This window comes from Phyllopteryx taeniolatus, chromosome 3 (genome assembly GCF_024500385.1).
Source record: "Phyllopteryx taeniolatus isolate TA_2022b chromosome 3, UOR_Ptae_1.2, whole genome shotgun sequence".
NCBI classification, from domain to species: Eukaryota; Metazoa; Chordata; class Actinopteri; order Syngnathiformes; family Syngnathidae; genus Phyllopteryx; species Phyllopteryx taeniolatus.
The window spans coordinates 9377014-9394633 of NC_084504.1; the positions used below are offsets into that span (position 1 = coordinate 9377014).

At 39.5% G+C, this 17620-nt stretch overlaps 1 protein-coding gene across 2 annotated transcripts in view; it reads left to right on the forward strand.

Annotated features, from left to right (window-relative positions):
• bmp2k (BMP2 inducible kinase) overlaps positions 1-17620 on the forward strand; it is a 70364-nt gene that overhangs the window by 33530 nt on the left and 19214 nt on the right. For both annotated transcript variants that reach the window (XM_061766876.1, XM_061766877.1), the window contains exons 7-11: positions 10197-10329; positions 10626-10729; positions 10796-10875; positions 11881-12029; positions 17436-17614. In XM_061766876.1, coding sequence (XP_061622860.1) covers positions 10197-10329; positions 10626-10729; positions 10796-10875; positions 11881-12029; positions 17436-17614 — 645 coding nt within the window. The remainder of the gene's footprint in view (positions 1-10196; positions 10330-10625; positions 10730-10795; positions 10876-11880; positions 12030-17435; positions 17615-17620) is intronic.

Here is a 17620-nt window from a genome sequence, read left to right on the forward strand (position 1 = left end):
AACATTTTGGCCCGCTTGCAGCAGCTTTCCAAGAATTATTGAAACAAAAATCGACTAAGTTACAGAATTTGTTTGCACGTACAGTATGTATTCTGTTTATCTCAGTGTTCTCGTTTCATGTATCTGCCAATATAGTGGTTATCTGCTTTTTTCGGCCCCGATATGATTAGCATTGGCCCCAAAAAATCCCCTATCTATCGGGCTCTACTAAAAAAACTGAGGCATGTACTGTAAGTCAAGGTATCGGGTATCTATTTGCATATTATATGTGTGATGACACAGTTGACACAGTTGTTGTGATTTTAAATTTGAAAACAATATTTACTATTATAAAATATTTTGGGTTAGCATGTGATGCTAGTGGTTACCACATCTGCATCACAGTCCAGAGGATCTGGGTTTGAATCTCAATTTACATGTTCTTCCCATGCCGGTGTGGGTTTTCCCTAGGTACTCTCTCTTCCTCCCACACTCCAAAATTAAACTAAATTGTCCAAAATTGTGAATGTGAGTGGGAATTTATGTTTGTCTATTTATGCCCTGGGATTGACTGGGGACCAGTCCTGTGTTCCCTGCCTGTTGCTCAAATTCAGCTTGGACAGGATAAAATCTGTGATGCTAAATATGCATTTAAGCACTTAAACCTCTGAATGTAAGACGAGACAACTGTTTGGCAACAACCACCCCCACCACCGCCTCCCTACTTCCTGTCAGCCACCCTACCAGTGCGCTCACTTCCTGTTCTATGTTTGGAGTGTGTGTCAACACGTACATGTATTTATCAGCTTGTTCAGTGCACAACAAGATGTGTGCTCAGAGGTACCAGAAGCCCCGAAGGCAGCTGGCTGATTCCAAAGTGGTTTATTTCTAAACTGCAGTGTCAGCACATTTCAATGCATCATTCATAAGCAGCCTGCAGACTTGTTTATTTGGACGGCCATAATGCTCAGGGCGTAAACTTGGCGCCTGGGTCCTTAGCTGAGTAACTAGGCAAAGCAAATTTATTTATAGAACGCATTTCATACACAAGGTCCACTCCACTCTATGTGCTTTACATAAAAAGCATTTAAAAAAGAGAGCAAAATAAATTAAGAACATCCATCCATTCATCCATTTTCCTTACCACTTATCCTTACGAGAGTCACAGGCGAGCTGGAGCCTATCCCAGCTGACTCTGGGTGAGAGGTGGGGTACACCCTGAACTGGTCGCCAGCCAATCGCATGGCACATATAAACAAAGTACAGAAAAACAAAACACAGCTTACTGAAACTACTAAAAATGTACAGTGTGTTGGATTTATCTTACCCAACATTATGAAAAATAGACACAAAAGGAATGAAGACGCTGGTTTCTTTTTCTCATGAGGAGGGCGTATGGGAGATTGTTCAGATCACAGCCTCTCAAGACGCTCTAAACAATCTCTCCCGTCGCTCCTGCATTTATTTGAAAATAGGGAGGTTTCTAAGTTTACAAGACATAACGTACTAAGCTACAAGACACAACACAAAATATTTGAAAATAGGAGGGTTTTTCCCAGACATAATGTTCTAAGCAATAAGACACAACACAAAACATTGGACCAACACCTGTCACGTCCCCGACCACATCCGATCACGTCCTTGGTCCAGGCGCCCTTCCATCGGATGATGCTGAGTCATCTTTTTGAAGGCGAGACATCTAAAATCGTCCATAATACTAATGCAAGCTAAGCAAATAAATGATAACTTCTAAAATATATTTAACATTTCCCTCCTGTTTATCATGTATTTGCACAAATTCTCATATCATCTTACAGTCACTTCATTTCGATTTTTAACTGTAGAATCATTTTTATGAAACAAATACATTTACACTCAGAGTAAACTTGTCATACATGAATGTTGTAGTTTAAACATCGTAATCATCTGTATCAGGAAACAAATCAGTTAAAACAACATCGTCATCGTCATTATTATCAACCTCCAATAAAGGATACATATGCTCCATACGGTTCCATGTGGGTAATTGCTGTGGTGATTAATCTACTGATTAACTGGGATTATACTGTATTCCATTAGCATTTCTTTGTGTTCAGGATGTAGACCATTTTGTGATTTATAGACCAGTAGCAGAAATTTAAAGTCTGTTCTATAGCTCACTTTGAGCCAGTGTATAGACTTTAGAATTGGAGTAATATGATAGCGGAACTGAAGATGAATGAAAATGAATGAATGCTCTGATCTCTTTGTTCTGGTCAGAACCAGAGCTGCAGCTGTTTAGTGCTCTTTTGGGGCGAATCCAGTCAGAAGACCATTACAATAGTGAAGTCTTCTAGTGATAAAAGCATGGATGAGCTTCTCTTCGTCTGCTTGGAACATGCAACCCTCACTCTGGATATTTTCTTCAGCTGGTAGAAGGCTGTTTTAGTGATTGATTTGATATGACTGTTGAAAGATCAGACTTATCAGCACGCCAAGGTTTCGGACTTGGTCTGTGGTTTTTAATGAGAGTGACTCCAGGTATTTACTAACAGCAATCCTCTTTTCTTTACTGCCAAAAATAATTGCGTCGGTTTTGTTGTAGTTTAATTGAAGGAAATGTTGGTTCATCCACTTATTTGTTTTAGACAGTGACATAACACCTCAAATGAACTGTCGTTATCTGGAGACAACAATAGATGTAACAGTGTCATCTGCATAGCTACGACAGTCAACATTAAAGTTCTGATGAATTTGACCAAAGGGTAGCATGTACAGGGTTAAAAAAAAAAAAAAGGGGGGGGGTCCAAGAACTGACCCTTGAGGACCCTTAGATCAGATTGAAAATTTCCAATGGATATGAAATGACTCCTTTCCTCCACCAATTAAGGACTGTTCCATTGAGCTCTACCCACATTTCCAACCTGTTCAGTAGTATTTTGTGATCTATTAAGTCAGCTGGGATAGGCACCAGCACACCCGCGACTCTTGTGAGACTAAGCAGTATGGAAAATGGATGGCTGGATGGATGTATCAAACACCCAGCTGAGATTCAACACGACAAGAACTGACAACTTTCCCGAGTCAGTGTTCAATCTTACCGGTTTAACATTTATCACTTCGATAAGAGCTAATTCTGTACTGTGATGAGGTGGGAAACCTGATTGAAATTTGTCAAAAACTCAATTTAAATTCAAGAAATTGCTGAGTAGATTAAAAAAACACTTTCTCGACAATATTGGCTATGAAGGGGAGGTTTGAGATGGGTCTGTGGTTTGCGAAAACGGAGGCATCCAGTGTTCTCTTTTTTAGAAGTGGCTTAATGGCAGGTGCTTTCAAAAGTTACTACCTTCAAAACCCTCCTGACAGAAGTGAGCAATTGTTTATGTATATGCTGCAAATCAGCTAGCACAGACTTCACAATCGTTTTGACAATGTCAGATGTTATTGAGTCAAGAGAGCTAGTTGATGCTTTCAGCTTCTGAACTGTTTTCTCTAGTTTTTTATGGTCAACTCTATTAAATTCTTGCATGTTAGTTTTAATGATTGATGATGATTTGTGCTGATCTTTGACTTGTATGTTTTCACTAAAATAGCAAGCAAATTCATTGCATTTATCTGTTCTGAGGAGTTATGGAGCTGTGTGATTAGGGGGGTTTGTGAGCTTGTCAACCACAGTAAACCGAGTGTGAGTTTTGTTGTTGTTACTCGTGATTTCAGAACAATGTTCCTGTCTAGCCTTGACTAACTGGAGCTTAGTGGCTTCAATTTTGCCTGGAATTTGTTTGAAAATTCATCCCCTGAAGCCAGTTTCCTTTGGCAACATGAAATTTGGTAAGCACATAACTTAGTGATGCACTATAATGAAAACTCTTGACCGAAACCAAAAACGGGGAACTGAAGGCTGAAAACCAAAAGCCAAAACACCAAAAGAAATTACTATGCAAATTATTAGTAAAATTTCATTACAACTCTGACTGCAGAGCTGCCAACCTTAAGAAATTCACTACGGAACAATTTGTCTGAATTTCTTATTTTTTAAAATGTCAAGAACATTACCGCGGAACAGATATTCCAGGTCATTGTGTCATAGGGTAAAAATAATTCTGCAGACTTTGAATAGCACATCATTATATTTAATCTATTAATCAATCTATAATCGTAATTAATAAATTATGGCATCAATATTTTTTTAATATAATAATTATTTTAGTTTTTATTACATCACCCCCGGTAACCAAGTTTTAACAGCAAAATAACAAGCCAATTAATACGCATCTGGAGATATAAATGTAAAATAATTCACAGCATCACAAGACATCCGCTGAACCGGAAATTAATTAATGTCACTGGAGATGTCATCTGAGAACAGGGACAGGTTAAAAGTACATGCATCCATCCATTTTCTGTCCCGCTTCTTCTCACTAGGGTCGCGGGCTTGCTGGAGCCTATCCCAGCTATCCTCAGGTGAGAGGAACGGTACACCCTGAACTGGTCGCCAGCCAATCGCAGGGCACATACTGAATAAACAAACAACCATTCACACTCACATTCACACCTACGAACAATTTAGTCTTCAATTAACCTACCATGCATGTTTTTGGGATGACGAAGGAAACCGGAGTACCCAGAGTAAACCCACGCAGGCACGGGGAGAACATGCAAACTCCGCACAGGCGAAACCGAATTTGAAACCGGGTCCTCAGAACTGTGAGGCGGATGTGCTAACCAGTCGCCGACCATGACGCCTTTAAAATATAGAATTATTAATAATAAATATTTATTATATTAAGATAAGATTAGATAATATATCCAATTACATAATAAACTGCACTAACTGTCCCGCGGTAATATGGAAATTCAGACAAATGTGGCCAAAGTGTTCTGGAAGTGAATGCCTATAGGTTGGCAGATCATGAAACAAATGTAAATATCAGACAAATGTAACCCAAGTGAACTTGAAAGGCTGTTTTTAAATGGTGATTTTATTTAATAAGGAAACAAAAAAAATGAAATTAGAAATTAAAGTAATTAGCCCACTTGTTAAATCATAAATTGTTTCTCATCACAATTTTTGGTTAATTTTCACTGATCACACCAAAGCGTTATTACCTCCAGAACCTATTCAACCAAGAAATCATTTAGACAGAATCAGTCCCCACAAAATCAACTCAGACAAAAGATCTAAAAAAGCTGCAACAGAATGACACGATCCAAAGAAATTCCAGAACAGTTGAGAAATAAAGTAATTGCCATCTATCTGTCTGGAAAGGGTTACAAAAGCCAGTTCTAAAGTTCCAGCGAACCATAGGGAGAGCCATTATCCTCACATGGAGAAAACATGGAACAGTGATGAACCTTCCCAGGAGTAGCTGGCCTAAAAAGATTACCCCAAGAGAACAGCAATGACTCAACCAGGAGGGCACAAAGCAACTCAGGACAACTTCTAAAGAACTGCAGGCCTCCCTTGCCTCAGTTAAGGTTAGTGTTCATGCCCAGTGTTGCCACACTTTCCTTGAAAAAGTAACTTAGTTACTTTACTGATTACTTGATTTCAAAAGTAACTGTTAGAAAATAACTTTTTAGTTACTTTCGGCAACTGCGAAATGTGCAGGAATATCACTTATCCGCAGTACAAAAAAAGCATTAGCTTAAATGTACCCATTACTTGGCAATGTACGGCACACAAATTACAGAATGATGTCATCAATATGAACCATCCATCCATCCATTTTCTGAGCCGCTTCTCCTCACTAGCGTCGCGGGCGTGCTGGAGCCTATCCCAGCTGTCATCGGGCAGGAGGCGGGGTACACCCTGAACTGGTTGCCAGCCAATCGCAGGGCACATAGAAACAAACAACCATTCACACTCACAGTCATGCCTACGGGCAATTTAGAATCTCCAATTAATGTTTGTTTTTGGGATGTGGGAGGAAACCGGAGTGCCCGGAGAAAACCCACGCAGGCACGGGGAGAACATGCAAACTGCACACAGGCGGGGCCGGGGATTGAACCCGGTTCCTCAGAACTGTGAGGCTGACGCTCTAACCAGTCGGCCACCGTGCCGCCCAATATGAACCAATAACTTAATATTTGTGTAGTTGAAGCCACATTGAATCAGCAACTTAGTGCAGTCTTGACATGGAAACACAGGTACAGTAAGTACCTAAATGTAAGCACACCATTCTCCGTAAATCTAATCTCAACTGATAGATGGATGCCGATTGTGGTCCATGAAGGCAACTGTGTGTGTGTGCGTGCATTTGTGCGTCCACGTAAACGTGAAAGTGAGTGGCGGTTTGATATTGGGGGCATACAAACACACACACCATTGCTCCGACCATTGTAATTTTGATCCGAAGAGCGAGAAAAGGTGACAAGATTACGCAACTGTTAACTAACTAACTAGCAAAGCTGTGGGTGATTGACGGGGGGAGAAGCACTTACTTACATGACGTCAGCCGTGTACCGCGTCAAACCAGCTCACTGTCCGGACTACAATGATGTTGAAAGTTCTTACTTTTCATTATAAATATTTTTTAAGATAAGTATTGTAAGTCTTTATTGTATGACAATTTATGACCACACATTTCGATATGAATAATTAACCCACAATGCATTGTGCGCTTAACACGACACTAAAACTGTATTCTTAATGTGTAAATAAAAAAGTAACAGCAATCAAATACACTTTTTACAAAGGAAAATAAAAATAGTGTGGCGATTAGTGAAATTGTGCATTTCTTTGCATTTTTATGGTACTGCACCATCACTGTGCACTGTAGAATCAACAATCACCTCCCAATCGCTTTCTTCTGCTTATTGAGAAATCATTGGTCTGTGTCAACGGTTAAAATGAATATTGAATGGCTGAACTGCAATCTTTTGAGTAACCACCAGCCACAAATCAGTACTTACTGAGAGACATTGATAACTCAAATGTTAACTATTGCTGGTTTGAAAAAGTAACTGTAGTCTGATTACTCTCCCAGGGAAAGTAACGCATTACTTTCCTCGTTACTCAAAATGGCGGAATTGTCGAATTTTTCACTGTTCATGACCCAACAATAAGGAAGAGAGTGGGCAAAAATGGCATCCATGGCAGAGTTCCAAGGTGAAAACCAATGCTGACCAAAAAGAACCTAAAGGCTCATTGTACTTTTGCAAAAGAAAATGACTTTTGGGAGAATATTATATGGACTGATGAGAAAGTTGAGCTTTCTGGAAGGTGTGTGTCTCATTACGTCTGGCATAAATGTTGCACAGCATTTCAGAAAAAGAACATCATACGAACAGTCAAACATGGTCAGAATCAGAATCATCTTTATTTGCCAAGTATGTCCAAAACACACAATGAATTTGTCTCCGGTAGTTGGAGCCGCTCTAGTACAACAGACAGTCAATTTACAGAACACTTTGGAGACAGAGACATTGACAAAAAACAATTGTGCGAAAAGATGCAGAGTCCTCTAGCACTTAGAGCAGTTGGAATAACTAATATTGCAATAGACTGGTGCAATGACCATTGTGCAAGGGGCGCTGAGACTTCAAGGAGTGTATGCGGTTTAAAGTGACGAGTAGTGCGATAATCTGGGACAATGTTGGTTGTGCAAATGTTACAGATACTCCTCAATCAGTGTGCAAATGGAGCAGATGCTACTGTGGCATGAGTGGCCAGTATATGCAAATAGTCCAGCATGGCGAGACAACGACAGTGAGTGCACGAGTAGTACATAATTGGCCCCACAGAAATGTGACAACGAACTCAAGTCAAAAAAAATTTGCCAGTTTATTGTAATGGAATTATAGGTTAGGTGTTTAAGAAGTTGATCGCAAGAGGGAAGAAGCTGTTGGAATGTCTACTAGTTCTAGTTTGCATTGATCGGTAGCGCCTACCTGAGGGAAGGAGCAGGAAGAGCTGGTGACCGGGGTGCGGAGAGTCCGAGAGGATTTTGCACGCCCTTGTCTTAGTTCTGGCAGCGTGCAAGTCCTCAATGGTGGGTAGGGGGGTACAGACAATCCTTTCAGCAGTTTTGATTGTCCGTTGCAGTCGGAGTTTGTCCTTTTTTGTAGCAGCACCAAACCAGACTGTGATGGAAGAACACAGGACTGATTCGACTACCGCTGTGTAGAACTGTCTCAGCAGCTCCGGTGGCAGGCCGTGCTTTCTCAGAAGCCGCAGGAAGTACATCCTCTGCTGGGCCTTTTTGAGGACGGAGTTGATGTTAGTCGCCCACTTCAGGTCCTGAGAGATTGTAATTCCCAGGAATTTGAAGGTCTCGACGGTTGACACAAGGCGGCTGGACAACGTGAGGGGCAGCTGTGGCGAAGGATGCCTCCTGAAGTCCACAATCATCTCTACAGTCTTGAGCGTGTTCAGCTCCAGGTTGTGTCGGCCGCACCACACTCCAGCCGCTCCACTTCCTGTCGATATGCAGACTCGTCACCATCCTTGATGAGGCCGATGACAGTGGTGTCATCTGCAAACTTCAGGAGTTTGACAGTTGGGTTCGCTGAGGTGCAGTCGTTCGTGTAGAGAGAGAAGAGCATCGGAGAGAGGACACAACCTTGGGGCGCCCCAGTGCTGATGCTGCGTGTGGATGAGGTGGCCTCCCCCAGCCTGACCTGCTGTGCCCTGCCCGTCAGAAAGCTGTAAATCCACTGGCAGATGGCAGGTGAGACGCTGAGCTGGAGAAGCTTGGATGAAAGGAGATCAGGCATGATGGTGTTGAACGCTGAGCTGAAGTCCACGAACAGGATCCTCGCGTAGGTCCCTGCACTGTCGAGGTGTTCTAGGATGAAGTGCAGTCCCATGTTGACTGCATCATCCGCAGACCTGTTTGCTTGGTAGGCAAACTGCAGGGGGTCCAGCAGGGGACCAGTGACACTCTTGAGGTGGTCCAGCACGAGACGTTCAAAGGACTTCCTAACCACAGATGTCAAAGCGACAGGCCTGTAGTCATTCAGACCCGAGATTGCAGGTTTCTTGGGGACTGGAATGATGGTGGAGCGTTTGAAACAGGATGGAACTTCGCACAGTTCCAGAGATCTATTGAAGATCTGAGTGAAGATTGGAGCGAGCTGGTGTTGGTAGTGTGATGGTCTTGGGCTGCTTTTCTTCTTCAGGACCTGGACAACTTGTTGTGATTGATGGAACCATGAATTCTGCTTTTTAACAGAAAATCCTGAAGGAGAAAGTTCAGCCATCAGTTTGTGACCTCAAGCTAAAGCGCACCAGGGTGTTGCAGCAGGATAACAATCCAAAACACACTAGCAAGTCAACTTCTGAATGGCTTAAAAAAAAACTAAATTAAGGTTTTGGAGTGGCCTAGTCAAAGTCCAGACTTTAATCCGATTCGAATGCAATTGCATGACCTTAAAAAGGCCGTTCATGTTAAAAAAAAACATACATTTTTGCTGAATTAAAACAATTCTGCTTAGAAGAGTGGCCAAAATATCTCCACAGAGATGTGAAAGACTCATTGCTAGTTACAGAAAACGTTTAATTTCAGTTGTTGCTGCTCAGGATGGCCCAGCCAGTTAGGGGCCCCTTACTTTTTCCACACAGGGCCAGGAAACTTAGAATATTTTTTTTCCTTAATAAATGAAATAACCACGAAAAACAGCATTTTAAGTTCACTTGGGTCATATTTGTCTGATATTTACATTTGTTTGATGTTGTTAAACAAAGTGGGGAAACTATGCAAAAATATAAGAATTTGAGAGGGGGGGGGCCAATACTTTTTCACGACGCACACACACACACACACACACATCCAGGACAAATGAAATGTTTAATCACACATGCTGGAAAAAAAAGGTTGTATATGCGACCAATTTGGTTAATATAATATGCTTAGTCATGCTGTACCTCCCCCAAAAAAGGGTGCGACCAAATTATGTGCTGATGCGATCATCTGAAAAAGTTGGTCACACCAGTGCTACCAGTGCAAACGTTAGTGTGGAGCCCTGCTCCAAAGTTTTTAAAAACTCAGCCCCCAAAGCCCATTTCATGTAGCAACATGAAATTTGGTAAGCATGTGTCCATCATGAGTAGAAAAAAAGTCTCAAGAAGCCATGCCGAAAAAGAAAAGTCTGGCATTTTGGTTTGAAGCAGGTATTTTCATGACAATTTGTCAGTTTACAGGTGTCCAGACCAAATATATTGTCTTATTTTTGTTGTCATGTCAGCTCAACATAAAAAACAGTGTATAACCATCAAATGTTTGTCTCTGCAGGCGCTGGGATGCTTGTTGTACAAGCTGTGTTTCTTTACGCTTCCATTTGGGGAGAGTCAAGTTGCCATATGCGACGGAACCTTTATCGTTCCTGACAACTCCAAGTTCTCACTCAAGTTGCACTGCTTAATCCGTAAGTCCTTTAATATTCACTCGCAAACATTTGGCCAATGACTGAATGTGGGCTGACTCTGTTTTCATGAGCTAATCTGCACACTCAGCCTTATTTTGTATGTGTGAGTGTGTGTGATTGTTGCGACACGTAATCTGTACACAAGTTGAGCCTGTTTAAACCAGTCAGGACTGTCTGCTTGCTTGTTTTCCACAGTCTCACTTCTCCTTATTGTAGTGAAACAATGGCTCCAGCAAGTGGCCTAGTGGAGAAGCGCATCCCACAGTTCTTCAATATTATAAATGCTTTTTATACAGGATATATGCTCGAACCAGATCAGGAAAAGAGACCAGACATCTACCAAGTGTCCTATTTTGCCTTTAAGTTTGCCGGAAGAGACTGTCCTGTGCCAAATATCTTTGTAAGTAAAGCACAGACTTTACATTTTTTTAATTTTTGCACGGTGACAGAATTATTTTCTGTCCAGAGTTTTCCCATCCCCACATCGTTACCAGAACCTCTGACGGCCAGCGAGGTAGCCGCTAAAAAGAGTATGACGAAAGCAAGGTACTTTTTATTTTTTTGTAAAAACTATTACACATAAAATACTCAATTAGAGACAACTACAAATCTATTAAGAAAAACTACACAGAGAAAAATTTCAAAGAATTTTAGAAATTGCACTTATATTAAGACAATTTTTTTTTTTAAATAGACAAATAGATGGAAGGAAACATTTTTACAGAAAATACACAATTATGTAATAAAAGAAAATGTAAGACAAAAATAGACAACTATTGGACGAAATAATACACATCTTTAAAAAAAAACAGGGAAAAGTATTCAACAAAAAATATACAAAGACTGAGGGAAAATTAAAAAATATCTTACAAAAAATACACATGCAATAAAAGGTTGAAAAATATTAGATGGAAAAATATGGGTATTGGAAAAACAGACCAAAAAATACACAACTATTAAAAAAAATATACAAACATTAGTTAAAAATTTGAAAAATATAAAACAAAAGATGAACAAATGAGGTGAAAAAATAAAAATACTAGAAAAATGTTTTTTTATGAGACAAAAATTTACAATTATTGTAATAAGGAAAAATGGATATAAAACACCCAAGTATAAAGAAAAAATGCAAAATAAAAAAATAAACCCAAGAAAATTATTAGATGAAAAAATACACATTCTGGGAAAAAATACATAAATGCTGAAGAAAACTAGAAATAAAATATAGTAAATGTATATTTAAAAACACAAACATTACAAAAATTTGGGAGGGACTGGAAAAATATTAGATGAGAAATACACGAATAATGAAACATGTTCCATGTGCTCATTTAACATATATTAAAATTATTATTACAGAATCTTGGATAGGTTGGCAGATACTTAATTCATCCCGTGAGGAAAATTAGATAAAACATAGCCCATGATTAAGTTTGATTAAAGTGGTCTTTGTGATTTTTGTTTGGGCTTCCTTAAACCTGCAGATACCCTGGTTATATCATTTAAAATCATAGCAATCACATTTGATCATTTTATTTATTTTTTTAACAGAATACGAGACTGTGTGGGCCCGACGGAGACCTCCATTGCCCCCCGACAGAGGCCTAAGGCAGCGAACAGTAACGTCTTGCCGCTTGCCACTGTCACGCCTGTCAAGATGACCATGGTGCCTTCTGCACCTGTCAGCAATGGTCAGAAAGGTGCGTCAATAATGTTACGATCTCAAATACGAACAAAACCGTGAAAGAACGCAGATTAGTGGCACCTGCTGGTGTTAAAGGGTACATTACATTGTTTACGTCGTTCAGTTCTCCGTTGTTGACTTATTTTGGCATATTGAGAAGAGCAGCCCGTACAGAGATATATCAAATTTACATTTAATTGATATTTACTTTTTTTTTTTTTTTTAATCTCTCATCTCTCCACGTTTATGGTACAATCATGAGGTCTTGTCTTTGCCATCACTTGGCACCCTACTGTCGTGTTTTTCTGTCTATCGGGGGGGGATATTATTATACAAGGATAAAAACACAATAGGCCTCATCGAAAAAATATTGCCACTGTGATAATGGCATGTGCAATATGTGTATACAGTATGTGTGCAGCCCTAATTTTCCCCATATTTCTATCATATAGTATTGTGTTGGATGCAAACTGAGAGAAGTCACAGCAACATTAAACAACAGCAATAAGGCAAAACATTTTTATTTAACATCTGTAAAGTCTGGACTCCTGCTCCTGCCACAGTCCTTGTGCCCCAGCATATTACAGCCTTCATGGGATCATACTCCCTGGGACTTGTGCTTCTGTTTAATTTGTCATCATTAAACACTTTTAAAGGACTTTCAAGCATGTTAGAGGCTGAAACATCAGGCTGTTGATGTTTCAATTAATTTGGTTTTAAAGAGTTTGAATTTTGCTTAGTAATACTGGTAATTGTTGTATTATGAGATTATCTAAATGTTTTTAGATTGTCCTGTCAAACCTGTTTTGTGTGTTTGTTGTAGGGCTGTTCGATCTGGCAAAAAAAAAAAAAAGAGGTCAGGATTAATTAATGTTGTCCAATCTCGATGATATCACAATTTTTGTATGTTTTTAAACCTTTTTTAAATAGCCAGTTATTTTGTTAACAACACTCCTCATAGTCAATAATTAAAACACTAACCCCAACATGGTATGAGAATACAAAGCATATAAAATACATATAGTGTATATAAGAACACCTTTTCACTCAACAGTGCAGCAAACGTAGAAAAATATAACACTAGTTTGAAGTCCTGAGTATTTTGGGAGGCACAGGATTCAAAATAAACACACTGACTTGAATTGTAAACATTATCATTCTCCAGTTATGATGCTACATACCATAACATTATTGCTGAAATGCAGATATACAGATAATACAGATATCAATGCAATAATACATCTGACATACTTCACTCTCTTCAAATGTCCACTTTTCAATTTAAAACCTATTACTAAGGCTTTTCATAAAAATAAATCAAGTGGAGGAAAAGAAACTAAGGATTCCCATGCCTTTAAGAGTGTTCCTGCGTTTGACTTCGCTTGAATTTTTGGACTCAAACAAACAAATCACTGTTATTAGGCAGTATGCAATTTCTAATGTTATTTATGAAAAAATATAATAAATACAGCTATCATCCCAGATTTGTGTGTCAAACGTCAAATCTGTGCATACGCACGGTTAGTAAATGAGGCCCACTAATATTATGTATATTAAAAATATTCAGATAAAATATTAGGAAAAAATATCAGAAAATATTAGAAATAGCAACAGAGGCTTTTCATAAAAAGAAATCATCAAGTGGAGGAAAAGTGTTCCTGCGTTTGACTTCGCTTGAATTTTTTGACTCAAACAAACAAATCACTGTTAGCAGGCAGTATCCAATTTCTAATGTTATTAATGAAAAAATATAACAATAAATACTGTTAAATTATTGAACAGACAATTTCTCAATGGACAGTTTTGTTATTGTGAGCATGGAATGATTGTTGCTGCAGCAATAATAGCGCTTCGAAGGTACATTATACAAATGTAAACATTGAATGGATGGGGATCGAAATGCACGGTAACATGATTTGATGCTATCTTTTTTCACAAAAACCTGTGGGAAAACTCACAGAAACTACTAAAACCTATTGAGAAGGACTTAGCCAGCAAGAAAAAGGGAGGGTTTTCCACTACCACTTGGCATGCAAGAATCGCTGAATTAAAGGTTCAAACTCTACATCATCTTAAAATGTCTTCAACTTTTTAAGAATATTTTAAAAGTATAGTTGTATTTAACTTTTAAGCACAATACACTTGCATTAAATTTTTTGTAACTGTTTTAAGGTCATTTATTTCGGTGCATCCATCCATCCATTTTCTGAGCAACTTCTCCTCACTAGGGTCGCGGGGGTGCTGGAGCCTATCCCAGCTATCATCGGGCAGGAGGCGGGGTACACCCTGAACTGGTTGCCAGCCAATCGCAGGGCACATATAAAGGAACAAACATTCACACCTACAGGCCATTTAGTTGTCAATTAACCTACCATGCATGTTTTGGGGATGTGGGAGGAAACCGGAGTGCCCGGAGAAAACCCACGCAAAATATTTTTAATTTTTATTTTTTTATTTATTTTTTGTTTTTACTTACCGTGGCTCAAGCGTTACCAACCTTTTAGCTCTCGATCGTGTTATCATTAGGGTTGGATATCGTTTGAATTTGAGGGGTTCCGGTTCTTTATTTTGATTCCAAACGATTGTCTATTCCGAACGCTATAAAACGCTGATTCCTTTCCCTACCCACCGATGAGGCTCAATGTTAGTTCTCGTCTCTCGTCGTCTGGTGAGGTTCTAAATTTGTTCACAGAGTACAGACAAAAACAAATATGAACATATTGATAAATCACAGATTTGTGTGTCAAACGTCAAATCTATGCATACGCACGGTTAGTAAATGAGGGCCAATCATTATGTATATTAAAAATATTGGGAAAAAATATCAGAAAATATTAGAAATAGCATAAATCATGATTAACATGGTTAAAATATTACTAAAAATATCGGTGTTCGCACAGTCATGAAAAACCTGGAAAAGTTATGGAAGTAGAAAATCCATTTTCCATGTCCTTGAAAAGTTATTGAAAAATAAAATGTTCTACAAACTTTTGGATAAGTCATGGAAATATTGCAATAATAATATTTAGGATGCCTAAAACAAATTTAAAATGGTGTAGCGTGCGATTAACATTTAATTTGACACACGTGCAATGTCATGTTATATAAGTTATATCAGTAATGCATTGTTTCGATTCGTTGTCACATTTCTGTGGGGGCCAATTATGTATTACTCGTGCACTCACTGTAGTTGTCTCGCCGTGCTGCACTATTTGTATATAGTGGCCACTCATGCCAGAGTAGCATCTGCTCCATTTGCACACTGATTGAGGAGTATCTGTAACATTTGCACAACCATTGTCCCAGATTATCGCACTACTCGTCACTTTAAACCGCATACACTCCTTGAAGTCTCAGTGCCCTTTGCACAATGGTCATTGCACCGGACTATTGCGATATTAGCCATTCGAACTGCTCTAAGTGTTAGAGGACTTAGAGTAGACTTGTTGTTGTTTTTTGTCAATGTCTTTATGTCTCCAAAGTGTTCTGTAAATTGACTGTCTGTTGTACTAGAACGGCTCCAACTACCGGAGACAAATTCCTTGTGTGTTTTGGACATACTTGGCAAATAAAGATGATTCTGATTCCTGATCCACTGACCACCAACGAAGAACAATCGTTTGTGTGTGTGTGTGTGTGTGTGTGTGTGTGTATTAAACTATATAACTTTTGGGGGTATTTTTAGTAGTATAAGTGCTTATATAACTCTGTGCTTGTGTGTGTGCATGCGTGACACGATAAAATGGGCGGCATGGTGAATGACTGGTTAGCACATCTGCCTCACAGGTCTGAGGGGTTCAGATCCTGGCCTCGATTTTATTTTATTTTTTGTCCTGTTGGGCTGTTAGGTCAAGCAGAATGGAAGATCTGTATCCCTATTATGGCGGAACAGACAAGGACAGGAGAAGAAGCATGCAGGACAAGGGTCGTGAACCCGGCTGTACAACTGAAGTTTGGTGGGGTTAACTATGTAAATTATAAAAGTCTATGCTTGTGTGGAGTTTGCATGTTCTCCCCGTGCCTGCGTGGGTTTACTCCGGGCACTCCAGTTTCCTCCCACATCACAAAAACATGCATAGTAGGTTGATTGATGACTCTCAGTTGCCCGTAGGTGTGAATGTGTGCGCGACTGGTTGTTTTGTTTATATGTGCCCTGCGATTGACTGGTGACCATTTCAGGGTGTACCCCGCCTCTCGCCCGAAGATAGCTGGGATTGGCTCCAGCACGGCCGCGACCCTTGTGAGGATGAAGCGGTACAGAAAGTGGATGGATGGATAATAAAGTAAATATTGAAAGTAGTAACTATTAGTTATAAAATACAAAATTACTGGGAAAAAAATAGATCCATTAGAAAGTACTAGAAAATATTTTGGCAAAAACACAAAAGTATCATACATAAAACATATTACACAAAAAAGTGGAAAATATAATAAAATACTAGTAAAAGTAGTATTTAGTGTAAAGTACAAAAATTCTGTTGAAATAAAATACAGAAACTTTAGAACAAAGACAAAAATGCAAGGAAAAAAGTTGAAAATTATTCGATGAAAATACAAAAATATTGAAAAAATGTAAAACATTGACAAAAACCATGAATGTATTATATGAAAATACACCTATTTGAAATACCAAATATGCCACAAAAAATAAAATACATAAATATTAGGTTAAAAATAATAAATTACAAAAATGATTGTCAAAAAATACTAAAATACCGTATTTTCGCAACTATAAGGCGCACCGTATTAAAAGGTGCAGTCTCAGTTACAGGGTCTAATTCTGTATTTAACACACACACACAAGGCGCACCGTATTATTGGGCGCAGGCATGGTAAAACATGCTAGCTTAAAACATATGGTAGCATGCATTAACGCTAAAACAATGTTTATAAAAAGGCAGCGGGAGCAAAACTGAGTTTGGTTGTACTTTATTGAAGTATTTAATACTGTATTTATGGCTGTTCTTTGCTCATTAATCCATTGCTCGAGTTGGTCTTCCAACTCGGGCCACCTCACCTTGTTTCCGCGGAAACTCAGCTTCGTCTTCTTGACGTGGCGAAGCTCGTTTTCCTGCTTCCTCCACTTGCGAACCATGGATACCTACTGGGGGAGTGACTTTAGCGTCTTCTTTCATGCGCACCCTTCCCCCTTTAACGTCTGCATGCTGTCCTCAGTCACGTCTGCCTTTCCTCTATATAAGCAGTGTGTCGGCAGGAAATGCTCCCAGTCAGTCAAGCGGGGCGCACAACAACATTTACAGATTTTGGAACTCGGTGCACACACAAGGCACGCCGCATTATAAGGCGCCCCGTCCACCATTTTGGAGAAAATTTAAGACTTTTAAGTGCTCCTTATGGTCGTGAAAATACTGTACTCACAGAATAAGTATTCTGTAGCTAATAGTCTAATTTGTGTGGCCAGCTCCCACACCTGGTTCAGCACAGCCTTCTGTGCAGCCGCAGCCTGGCAGTCAGCAGCACAGAGTCCTGCAGCAGCTGCAGCCGGGCGACCTGCGCCTTCAGCAGCTTCACCACCACCATCAACAACAACAAGCACTGCAGCAGCAACACATCAATGCACAGCAACTCCAATACCTCCAGGTAACA